Source organism: Lithobates pipiens, unplaced genomic scaffold (genome assembly GCF_037356315.1).
Source record: "Lithobates pipiens isolate NorthernLeopardFrog02 unplaced genomic scaffold, aLitPip1_a1.2 Scaffold_16, whole genome shotgun sequence".
NCBI lineage: Eukaryota > Metazoa > Chordata > Amphibia > Anura > Ranidae > Lithobates > Lithobates pipiens.
This window is the reverse complement of record NW_027507748.1, coordinates 443,277,554-443,290,897: the sequence shown is the minus strand read 5'-3', so window position 1 is coordinate 443,290,897 and position 13,344 is coordinate 443,277,554. Positions and strand designations below refer to the sequence as shown.

The 13,344-nt window shown below is 41.4% G+C and overlaps 1 protein-coding gene across 9 annotated transcripts in view; it reads right to left on the bottom strand.

Moving 5' to 3' along the window:
- Positions 1-13,344, bottom strand: part of AFF3 (ALF transcription elongation factor 3) — a 498,510-nt gene that overhangs the window by 53,235 nt on the left and 431,931 nt on the right. For all 9 annotated transcript variants that reach the window (XM_077482709.1, XM_077482710.1, XM_077482708.1 and 6 more), the window contains one exon: positions 2,384-2,555. In XM_077482709.1, the coding sequence (XP_077338835.1) occupies positions 2,384-2,555 (172 nt within the window). The remainder of the gene's footprint in view (positions 1-2,383; positions 2,556-13,344) is intronic.

The window sequence follows — 13,344 nt, the reverse complement described above, 5'->3', positions numbered from 1 at the left end:
ATGTATGGATTGCATGGGTTGTTACTGACATGTGGTGAAAATGTAATGTCAATAGTAACACCTTTAGAAATATATTTACCTAGAAAAATGGTTATTTGTTTAAAGCCCCATTCACACTATCAGATTTTTTCCTTCAGATTTACCAAAACCATGTAGTGCAAGGGCCTGCCTGATTGCATACAAATTTAAACTCCTAAGGTTTGACCTCATATTACAGGCATACCCCACTTTTAAGTACACAATGGGGTTTATTTACTAAAGCTAGAAAGTGCAATATAAGGCTAACTTCTGCATAGAAACCAATGAGCTTCTAACCCCAGCTTGTTCAATTAAACTTTGGTAATAAAACCTGGAAGCGCATTGGTTTCCATGCAGACGTGAGCCTGATTTTGCACTTTCTAGCTTTAGTAAATAAACCCCATTATGTACTTAACCCCCCTGACGGTTTTCCCGAGTCTGACTCGGGGTGGATTTTTTATACCATTAGCGGTATCCCCGAGTCAGACTCGGGACTGCATCGCTGGATCCAGGAGGGCGCTTACTTACCTTCTCCCTCGGATCCAGCGTCGTCTCCCCGCTGTACGAGCGAGCCGTGTCTCGCTCGATCTATCACATCGGCGATCTCCGTGCCCTGCGAGCGTTGCGACGCACGGGCACGGAGATCGGCGCCAAATTCAAAAAGTGAAACACACAGTATACATACAGTATAATGTAATCTTACAGATTACATTGCTGTATGTAAACATTTCACATCCCCGTTGTCCCTAGTGGTCTGCCCAGTGTCCTGCATGTAGTTTTATATAATAAAAGCTGTTCTTTATACCTGGAAACTGGAGATTGTCCATAGCAACCAAAACTGTCACTGTACATCAAAAATGATTTTAGAGCAGCTAGAAAACAGCGATAATAAATTAGAATCACTCGCAGAATTGAGCGATAGCGATTTGTGGGGAGATTCGTCATCAAATACTGAAAAGTAATGACAGTGACAATTCTGCAACTGAGCAAATTTCAGTGTTTTTGATGTGATTACATTATTGAATAATTTTTATTATTGTTATATTATTATTTGGTACAATTATTTATAATTATTTCTTATATTATAATTTATGATTTAATTTTTCAAACTTTATCATACCCGGGATGTCTGCTAGACTCTGGTTTGGACAGATTTAAGAGAGTTATTCCTAAGAATTGCAGGACTACAATATAAAACGCCAAATTTTCATGCAAAATAATGGTACCGCTTTTAGCACCTAAAATCCGAAATAATGGTACCGCCAGGGAGGTTAAAAGTGGGGTATGCCTGTATATGGTTTTGGTAAATCTGAAGGAAAAAATCATCAGAAAATCTGATAGTGTATGTGGGGCTTAATACTTATCTCACCTGCTGTATGTGCAACTTAAAGTTGCAGCAACTTCAAAGTAGTTCATGCACTACGTTGGCCCAACTTTCATGCAACTTGAGGGCCATAGACTTCAAAGTTAACCCTCAAAAGCTGCATGTAATTCATACCTGAATGTTATACAATACAACAGCTGTGCAACAGTTGTCCATTATCACTGGTCAAAGCCAAAGTCGTATCCAAGTTGCACCCATCCAAAGTTGCGTCAAAGTTGCACTCCAAAGTTGGCACAACTTTGGAGTTGTACAAGTGTGAATGGAGCATGAGAACTCTGACCTACTCCCTAGTGGCCCATAGAAAGGCTCGGAGACTGCATTTTGAAAGGGTGAGGGGTGATAAGGCAGAGTTCCAACTTGGATTAGAGTTGGAGATGGTAGGCAATAAGTACCCAGATATACAGAGCACAGATACTCCATTGTTCTTCTACATTAGTTCAGGGGTGCAGCATTTCATAGCCCAAATTTATTTTAACAGCAGGTTACAGTATATATATATATATATATATATATATATATATATATATATGTATATTATTAGATATTTAAAAAAATCTACAGACGATAATGACATCTTTTACACATGCCATGTATAACAGGGTTACCTAGGTCTTGATTTTTTTATCTCAAAAATAGTTTAATTATTAATTAACATTATCAGAAATGAGCTTATTGTTGAGCAGCACAGCTCATAGGAAACATGCGTAAAATAAACCTGGGCTTTTACTGGTCTCCGTACAAAACTTTTTGCACATGTAGCGACCTATTAAACGGACAGCAATTCCCTGATCTCTTATTAGTGAGGTGACTCCTCTACAGCAATGCAAAACTTTAGAACCACAAGCACTAACCAGGACATTTCATACGCTGGGTAACGATTTATCACACTCGTATCGCACAGGCACATACTCGGCCAAAGCAAAAGAAAAATACACAGAGATTTTTCATGACTTGATGACAGAACTCCAAAGAATTCCTTACCTCAGGACTAGTACAGGCAGATGGCGTGCTGCTTTCACTGTCACTGGAACTGCTCTCGGTCTCAGAGTCTGATTCAGAGCTAGTGTCAGATTCACTTGAGCTGCTGCTTGACCCTTTGATGGAGATTCCTGAGGCTGAACTACCGCATTTCTGAGTATCACCACTGGGAGCACTAGAGAGAGACACATTTTATGCTATGTTATACAGTATTATAGTGTTCTCTAAAGTTTTACATACCCTACTTATCTTTCTACAGTTATCACAGTAAAGTAAATCAGGAAGCATAGAGTATTATGTGAAAACAACATTTGTTTTTCCCACGGTTACTTTAAAACTAAAGTCCGGCCCGTTGTAAAATCAATAAAAATACAAATAACACAGTTTTGTATTCCATAAAGAAAATTCCTGCACTCCAGGAATGATCTTTTTTGCAAACTGGTCCAGCTTGGCTCGATATAAGTATCTATATCTGATATCCAGAGGGCCACTGAGGATGCTAAAAATGACTGTTCTGTGCTGCATATCAACGATGGCTGTGATCTTCTGGGTGCTGCTCCAGCAGCTTTCTCCCTGCAAACTGACCAAATCACCTCCATTCATAGAATGCTTTGAAGTATTTAAATGAATACAAGGCATTCTCTGATTGGACAAGGTGGTGATCAAACTGTCAACCCCTCCTCTTATCCACCTCGTTCAGTTAGAGAATGCCTTGTATTCAGAAATGGATATTTACATCAAGCTAAGCTGGACCATGTAAGTTTGCAAAAAAAAGATAATTCCTGGAGTTTTGCTTTAACGTGTATGTGCAGGCAAAATCTAAAAGCATATTTAGCACTGCTGTTCCCTGGGTTATTTCTCTTTAAAATACTTGATGATCCTGCCAGAAATGTATTCAGCTCATAACATCCTGTAGTGAGCTACCAACACTTCCTAGGCTGTACTTAATAGGAACCATTACCCATTAATATCTATATAACACTTCTTGAATACCTTATCTATATTCTAAGGTTAACCTTGCGTTGGTAGCATCATACACAATGAAGTCGGTAAAGTGCTTAGCTTTTATTTCCGTGTTTGATCTTTTATAATAATAACATTACAGGATATAATGATGCACAGTATAGGATATCTTGATATAAAAGGTGGTACCCACTCATAGTATACCCCTAAATATTGCATAATTCCCTTCTTATGGGTGGGTGCATTTACCCCCAAAATACCATTACATCTATGTCCATATTACCAGAAATCTCGTTATGTTGATAAACATTTATTGCTTACTAAACATATTGTGTAAGTTTGTTGTTTTGTGGTTAGCTAGCGAGAGAAGACACTTCCTCTTTCCTGAGTTAAAGAAAATAGCATTTAATATTTCTGCTTACTGTGAAATGACTGTGAAATGACGGAAGGACAGCGCAGCTCTCATTCTGGGAGGACGTCATATGACGACACCCCAGAATGGCCAGGGGTGCGCATCACACAATCATGACCGTAAGTGCCCATAAGTGAGGCCAGTTGGTGCTTCCCATAAGTGCTCATCAGTGCCTGCTCATCAGTGCTGCCCATCAATACCCATCAGTGCCTCCCATCAGTGTCCACCACTGCCGCCTATCAGTGCCCACCAGTGCCACCTATCAGTGCCCACTAGTGCCACCTATCAGTGCCACCTATCAGTGCCCATCAGTGCCTCTTTGTCAGTGCCACCTAATCAGTGCCCATAAGTGCTGCCTCAGTGCCCATAAGTGCCCCCTCATCAGTGCCAGCCTATCAGTGCCCATCAGTGGAGCCTCATCAGCATGCATCTGTGAGGGAGAAAAATTACTTATTTACAAAATTTACTGACAGAAAATAAGAAAAACTTTTTTTTTCCAAATATTCGGCCTTTTTTTTTTTGTAAAAAATTAAAATCCCAGCAGTGATTAAAGACTACCAAAATAAAGCTCTATTGGTGTGAATAAAAAGATTAAAAAATCATTTGGGTACAATGTAGCATGACCGTGCAATTGTCATTCAAAGTGCGACAGCACTGAAAGCTAAAAAATGGCCCGGGCAGTAAGAAGGTGAAAGTGACTGGTATTGAAGTGGTTAAACAAGCATTCTTGCCTTTTTCATAAGAGCTGCAAAATAGCTATTAATATTAATACCTTTGCATTATCAATATTATTTAGGAAAGCAGATATCCAATCAATGCAGAAATGGCAAAAGGGAGGGACCAGCAGGCAGCTGTTTTAGGAGAGGAGGGAGAATGAAAAGGAGGAAGTGTTATAGGGATCAGTAGATGACTACATTCCTGGTATAGGCATTAGGTATTTTTCAGTACTTGCAGACATTTAAACAGACAAAACATGAGAGTATGTGCATGTAGGATTGCTGTGCTAAATATGTGTAGCGGCCATAACCCTCAATGGGGCGGCCTTGACTTTTGGGCTTACCGGTTACCTCTGCTTGGCTTGTTATTCCATGTCTAGGGGTTCCCAGGGTTAATACCCAACGACTTTGGACGCTGACACCATAAAAGTTAGGTTTTTATTTGCAGGGGTAACATCCAACAAACACAGTTTTGTATGGGAACAGAGGGCAAGGGTGAAGAAACTCAGGCACCTTGAACTGCTAATCACTAGAAAGTCTCTAATACAACCCAGAGTAGCCACTCAGATGGGCGTTTCAAAGCTGAACAAATCTCTAGCCAGAGATTATGACACTCAGCACTTTAATACAGAACTTGCAAAGTCTCTGACCTGAAAACTGAAAGTTTCTCCTTGGCAGTACTGGAAAAGCGTTTCATTCGTTAATGTCCTTGACAACCCAGCAACCAGGCACTTCTTGGGATGCCAGCTTGTTGGCCCTCCTCCGAAGAGTCCTCCCCCGATCGCTTACACGGGCTGCGGTGCCCCTCCATGTTAAGAGCACACCCGGACGCCTTGAATCCTCTCTCAGTTAATGCGCCTCGGACCAGCCGGTTCCTAGACTCGGGAACAGATGGATCCTTACCCCAGACCATGCGGGTCTAATGGGGCTAGTCAAACTTACCATGTTGTGGGGCGGCACACACTCCTGTGACCAGGACCCCTCACGGGGCTACCCCGGTCCAGCTTCAGGAACAGGCAGCTCTGGCCTAATGATCGAACCCCGAACACGTGACCTCAGCCTCTTAAGTACCCTTCCCCAGACTCCTCAGTGGGGTCAGACATACCCACTGATTGGCTTCGAGGAACACTGATACCCAAAACGTCCAACCAGGCCTGGTTCTGGTCCTGTCATGTGCACCTAACTGTACACATAACCAGACAGAACCCTAACCCAGCCCAGCCAACTGAGGCCAAAGCTAAACCTGCACAATCAACCCTCAGAACCCCTTTACTGTTCTGAGGAAAAAAATAAATTTGTACATAGCGGACACCTTGTTAAAAGTGTTGCCGCTACATATGTTTTTTAGATTTAGTCCAGGCATACAATTTAAATGCAACCAGTGTAAATACATAAGTACATAATTGCAGCTTCCTGAACACACAGGCTAAAAAAAAGAATGGGACAGCTCTGGGAGTAAATCAGGTTTGATACAAGTCTGTGTTGAAAGTGAACACGCTGACAGAAGTAGAGAGCAGAGGAAGCAGGTGGTTGCTCAATTTGTGTACTGCTTCAGTGGAGGCCCTGTATCTGTATGGGTGTATGACTACAAGGGCACCATTTACAGATCATAAGGAGTGCAGTATACTGTATGTATTTGAGGCTGCAAATAGGTTGGTACTCATAGCATATTTGACACTGAAATTCTAACAGGATTGGAAAAGGTTTCTTTTTGCAGCAAAGTATATTATGGATTAATTTTCCGCTAAGATTCATGCTTTACCTTTTAATTAAATTGTTCTCTTCATTATTATGCTATCTCAGTAGCAAATAACCTGATTGTTCAGCAGTTCTGTAGTGTTTTTACTGCTAACCTATAATAACAGTATTTTTCACCTCGTTAAGATTCATGCTTAGAGCAACTGCTGAAAGGTATAATCTGTGTTTTCACCATATACAAAAAGAATAAAAACTGAAATGTGCATAGCTCTGGTATATATAAAAACTAATCAAATAATTATACATCAATGTGTGAACCTGTATGTATTCAGAAAAAATGCCCCCACACCACTGCTCTCTTCAATTAAATCAACAAGTGTGCACCTTTAAGATAAAAATCAATATCCAAAAGAATGCAAACAATTGTGATGTTGTTGGCTACATTCACACTGGCGATTTTGGGGGGTTCCACCAGCCCGTTCACTATAATACCAGGTTGCCAGCATGCTGGTGGGTGGAGTTGCTGGTATTCAGTCAGAGATCAAAACTCAGAGGATATGTAAATAGAGGCCAAATGGTCTACATTTAAAGAGATTGTTTTATTTGACATATGTGAGTAGAATTTTATTATATACAATAAATATGAATAAACAGTGAGCACTAGATGGTTCTCTTCTTGTATCTGGGAGTTTACACAGCCCAAGCTCCCCAGAGAGTATTATCAGCGGGATTCGAGCATTTCGAACCAGAAGGAGGTTTTGTGGCTAGCACTTTCTAATTGTGAGGATTTGATCGGATAGGCGGATGAAGGGGATAAACGTCCAACTATTTCTATCACGAGTGGAGGTGTATTCATTATTGACAGTGGTATAAAAGGAAGGGCACATGTCATTTTGATTCACTATAAAAAGTTGCTGAAGGTGGAGGTTTTTTTCTTTTTGGAGGTGGAGATGGAAAAATACAGAGACTTTTAAACATCGCAATTGTTTTAATTTTTTTTAGATATTGATTTTTATTTTAGAAGTATGGATTTATTTGAATACAGAATTTGGGGCATTGTTTCTGGACCCATACAGGTTCACATATTGTTTGTAAATTGATATATAATTATTTGATTTGTTTTCATGGTTATTTTTCATATGTACCAGAACGCTGCACATCCCACTTTTTATCATTTTTTTTGTTTTTCTGCGTGATAGGTGTGACACACACAACAGTGTGTGCTGGCTCCATTTAAATAAATTTGGTGGAGCGTATTTACTTGTTAAATATGTATAGAAAAGACATATAGGTCTATTTTACAGTGTTCATACTTATGTTTGTATTGAATCAATCCAGTCAGTTAAAATATCCAGCTGGGCGCATTTGTGTGATTGCTGATGGCAGACGCACGCACATGGACTGCTCTATGCACCTTCTGAGTACAGAATGCTACAACACTTCCGGTTTATACATAGTTACGTTGATCCAGCCTGGACCAATGTAACTATATGTAGCATCCTGGAGTTTAGGGAGGGTTGCTCCTCACAAATTTACTTGCCGGGAGTAGTTATCCTGGATGATTTGTAGAGATCTATTGATTTCTCCCTAAGTTAGGCTTTGTTGCATTTTTCTTCTACCACTAGGTGGCTGAGTACTTGATGGTACTAGGTACGAGAAGGGTAATGCAAGGTCAGGTTATGGGTATATGGGGTATCTCAGCCAATGGGCAGGAGTTTTCTAGGATTCCTTTGGCCTGCTGGGAGAGCCTATATATTCAAGTGGAGTCAGGTGATCTATGTTCTGTGCCACCTGGATGGCTGTCTGGGTGGACATGTGTCATGTGCGCCGGGCTGCTAGGCCGGAGATTGGGCTTATCCCGGGGGGCGTCTGGCTGCTAGGCTGTCTGAGGGCCTATCCAGAATCAAGAGAGCAGCACAGGGTTGGGATTGCGGCTTGCAGTCCAACCAGAAGTGACGGTTCTGCCGGCCGAGGAATCTGTCAGTGGTCTGAGGTAGAGAGAAAGCTGTTGCCACTATGAGGCCAACCACCTTATTACCAGGGACCATGGTGAGTAACTAAAGAAAGTACCAGAGCAGTATTCTCACTGAACAGGCAAGGAGAATCGGGAAATTTCAGGCGGTGATCAAGTCAGGGACCCAGCCAGCGGAGTTGATGCTTGCAGAGCAGCCTTGTGTGTCAAACCAGGGACCAAGCAGGCCAGGGGTGGAGCTTGGTAAGTATTGGGAGCTCCAAGCTAGGGACCCAGCAGAGAAGTGGGGGTGTCATTTGAGGAAGATACCACCATGAAGATTGGAGGAGTTCAAGGGATTTAGTGGCAGTGAATCAGAGGGTCTGGGAGCTCAGTGTATGGAAGAACTACAAGGAGAAGTTGTAGTGAAGGTGAAAGAACTGTTACACCTTGTGTTAGGAACTGTTAAAGACTGTTGCCATAGGAGACAGACAGCACATTCCTGCACGTACAGATGTGGCTTCTTGCTGGAGGCCTTTCCCTGCATGGCTGACCTACTGAAGTCTCGGAGTCTGCTAATTGAACTGCAAATTGCTACTACTCAAGGATGTCCTGGCCATAACCCTCTTTCCCCCATAAAAGTTTGTAAGAGAAGTAAACATCTTTTTTCCATTCAAGAAATTTCTGGTTCCCAATAACTTTATCCACTTTGCACCCACTATGCCTCACAATCCACCACATACAGAAGGATGTCAGCCATCTTTGGCCCTGGAGGTTCTTATCAGACTGAAGGAGGCAGGAGACCTTGCTACATATGCATATACCATACCAGACTGATTCCCCTGGAAGCTGGAAATCTCTGAAGCAGACATTGCTACTGTAGTGATCTCTACTTGCTTCTGAGTGGCCACCCTGCTGCATTCTGAACACAGGATATTGACCACTCGGCACAGACACCGCTCAAAGAATGCTTCGCATTGTCTGAATCAATGCAAAGTGTTCTCTGATTGAGTAAAGAGTGTGATGTCACCGCCTCGCCATCTTGTCAAATCAGAGAGCGCTTTGTATTCACTCAGAAAGTGCAAAGCATTCTCTGAAAGGCACATGTACCTATGTATATAATATGCGTACCTGAAATTCTGAGAGAGATGCCTGCGTTGACGAGGAACCTTGGAGACCATTGGGAGGAAGGTAAATATTTTTGCCTTTAGTTCTGCTTAAAGTCTTTGAAGGCAAAATATTGGTGTAAATACTGGCCAATTCAGGCTAATAGCCAAACTCCTTTAAAAAAAGGCATGGATGTACCAATCCAAAATCTGTTGTTAAAAAATACCATACAGTGTCTTTTGATGCAGCTTTGAGGTCAACATTGAATAAATACAGACCTAACCTGAAAATAAGACCTACTGTTATTTTCAAAGAGGGCTGCAATATAAGCCCTACCTCGAAAATAAGCCCTATTTTACAGTGCTTGTAAAATGCTATAATCCACTCTATTACAGTAGTATATAATGTAAACTGTGTATGATTCTGTAATATACAGTGGTGTATTTTAGTTTTGTGGTGCTCTAGGCAAGACTAAAATCAGGCGCCCCTCATTTTAATTTGCCACACCCCTTCCTGTTTAAGACACACCCCTTCATGTGTAAACTCCACCCCTTCCTGTTTAGGCTCCACCTCAGGAGTTGGTCAGAGACAGCGGACAGGATACAGGAGATGGTTAGAGACTGCAGACATGATCAGAAGCTGGAGACATGGTCAGAGGCTGGGGACGTGGTCAGAGGCTGTGGACATGATCAGCTGAGACCACCCCTCTGCTCAAGCCCAGCCGAGTGGAGGCTGCCCCCCACCCGAGCACAGCCGAGCCGAGGTGAGCTGATACTGCCCCTCTGCTTGAGCACAGCCAAGCCCAGCTGAGTGGAGACCGCCCCTGCCAGTCACTTTATGCTACTTTATGGGGGACTGTATTTGTGGGGCCGTTGGGACTCGGGAGGAGGTGGGGGGCTTTTTTCATGTGAGGATGGCTTTTTTTGCAAAGTGCTGCCCTAGTACTGGGCCTTGTCGGCCTAGGCCAAGACACAGCGCTGGTAATATAATTGTGTCAAATACCTTCGGTACAGCGCTGCTCAGCACTCAGCTGACCTCCCACTGCTCTGCTCCTCTTCTCCCAGCTATCAGCGGGAGATCTCGGGCCCCCCCTACAGTGTTTGGAGCAGGGAAGAGAGCTCCGGTGAGTCACGGAAGCACAGAGCGGTGATATAACAAGGTATTTGACACAATTATATTACAGAAACATACACAGTTTACATTATATAATACTGTAATAGAGTGGATTCTAGCATTTTACAAGCACTTTTACTTGGTTTCACTGGGGATTCCTGACAGGCAGGGAGGGGGAGAGAAGACAGCACATGACATGATAAGATCTACCCTGAAAATAAGCCCTACTGTGTCTTTTGTTGCCAAAATTTATATAAGATCCGGTCTTAAGCTTCGTACACACAATGCGATTGTTGGCAGGGGATTGTATGTTGACAGACTGTTGTTCTAAAATCTGACCATTAGTACGCTCCTTCTGACAACTGTTGTCCAACTTTCAGCAATGTTTGATGGCAGGCTAGTAAACATTCTGTTGTCCGATTTTTGTATGGTCAGTACACAATTCCGTCACACACAAAATTAGCAAAAGGGGCCTTAAGAGTGACACTCAAGAGCTGAAATTCCTTTTAGTGCGTCATTAAGTTTGTGTTTGTTGCACGACAATTGTGTACCGTTAGTATGCAAGAGAAGATCCTGGCACACGCCCTTAAGACAAAAATAAGACACTCGGTTGGCCAACAATCGCATCATGTGTTCGAGGCTTTATTTTCGGCCAGTAGCAGTACAGTTTTAATGAGCAAGGTTAGGTCTAAATTTACTAGCGATAAAGAGCACAGGCAGGCGTTTTACAACATGCATTAAGATTTATTCAAGGATTATAGTCCTAACTTTTATTTTATCAATAGCGATAGCTGTCTGAAGTGAATGTGAGTGATGTAAAGTAAGATGGTTTAGGTGCATACTGTTTTTTAACTTATTTTTTTCTCTCAAGCAATGCTCCAGCTTGCTGCGAACAAAAGGCACTTCTAAGATCGGTAAACATTTAATGCTCTATTTTGAGCACCCCTAACATAAAAAGGCACTATCATACATGCATAAAATATATATATATATATATATATATATATATATATATATATATATATATATATATATAATCATACATAAGATACATATATTATGTATAAAATAAAATGTATGTCACTGACCAAAAATGAGCCCTGATGTCACTAGCTTCCCAGTCCCTTTGGTACATGTGGCTGCAGGATGGGTAATTCCATGCCTACATCTGAGCCTGCTATCATGTGACAGTTTCCCAAAACATAGCCAACCTGAATCTTAGCTCAGTTTTATTAGCGAACCTCATCTCTACCCAGACATTCCAAGTCTTCTGCGAGGTGCAGGAGTCTCCCGCATTTCTTCTGCGGCTCCCGAACACCTGGCAGCGCCTTGCGATATCCCGGGAATAATTGGTGCAGCGGGAGAAACAGCTGTGAACACCAATGTCCCTGTATAGCTTTTTAGCCAACAGTCACTTCTCCTTCTCTCCTTCCCATGGCTGTTGACTAGAAAGCTATACAGGGAGATCAGTGTTCACAGCTGTTCCTCCCCTTGCACCGATCATTCTCAGCTGCTCCCTGTGTGCTCCTCCTCCTGTTATGAATCGAATGCGGACATGGATGTCTGTCTACCCCTAATCAAAAACATACAGTAGGGTTTACTAAAATTGGAGAGTGCAAAATCTGGTGTAGCTGTGCATGGTAGCCAATCAGATTCTAACTTCAGCTTGTTCAATTAAGCTTTGACAAAAAAACTTGAAGCTGATTGGTTTTTATGCACAGCTGCATCAGATTGTGCGCTCTCCAGTTTTAGTAAATCAACCCCAGTATGCGCTGCACTGTCCTTTAAGTGAAATATTGCTTTGGGAATTATTTTATTGCCAGATTAGAAAGCAATAATGAATACAAATGAAATTCTGAGCAGTAGAAAAAAAAGTTGACATTTATTTGATTATGTTGGTGATCACCTGTTCTTTCCCTTTTCCTACTAGCTTTCACCTTTTTTAAAGGTCCACTTTATATGCATTATTTGTTCTCCTTTAAAACCAATAAAAATGTAATTAAATGTTACATATGCATCTCTTATATAAAGCAGATAGGCAGAACTATAAATATGTTAGGATTTGTAAAGCTAAACTCCAAGCATATATAAAAGCATATATAAAAACACAAATGAAAGCAGCTGTGTAATCATTAATATATAATTAAAGAGATTTAATTTAGTATGAATACATACCAGCCTGCCCATATATGAATGCGGAACCAACCAAATGTCTATCCATGTATGGCTAGATTAACTGCAGCAGAGAAAAATCAGACAGAGCTGTGCTGTGTGGCAAAGCTTTATAAATCTCAGAAATCAAATATATTGGCAGGTAAAACAACTCCCATATATTCCGTATATATGTATTTAATCTGTGTATTTAGCTGCGCGCTTTGGGTTTACCTTTAAATGACAATATTAGTAGAGGAAGTTACTGGCACTACTCCTCACACTGACTACTGGAGGACATTCTTTTCAGTACTCAGGGCTAAACTGTTTACTCATTTTGTATGTGCTTAGTAATATAACATTTATGGTAAAATATAAAATATGAGACAGAGTTGAGTAACAATAACAGAGCTGAGGCTGTCAGTCACCGGCTGTGTGCTGGAGATCCCTCCCTTGTCATGCTTTTTTTCTCTTGGTGTCAGGAAAACTTGTCAGAAATGTCTCATGCAGATAGCAGAGGAATTGGCCAGCAGGCAGAAATGACACGTACTGCTCTGGATTGAGACAAGCACACACTATAGAGGGAAATGCTTTGTTGTTACTTCATTTGAGTTTACAACCACTTTAATAACAGTGACCATACCAGCTGAAATGCGCTGGGAGCTAAAGCTGACCATATGCTATACAATCAGATTGTACAATTTCTGTTGTTCTGTTCTGCCCTTGTATTATTATTATTATACAGGAGTTATAAAGCTCCAACAGTTTGCATAGCGCTTAACAAAATAAAGGCAGACATTACAGTTACATTACAATTTGGTAAAACAGGAATCAGAGGGCTCTGTTCATTAGA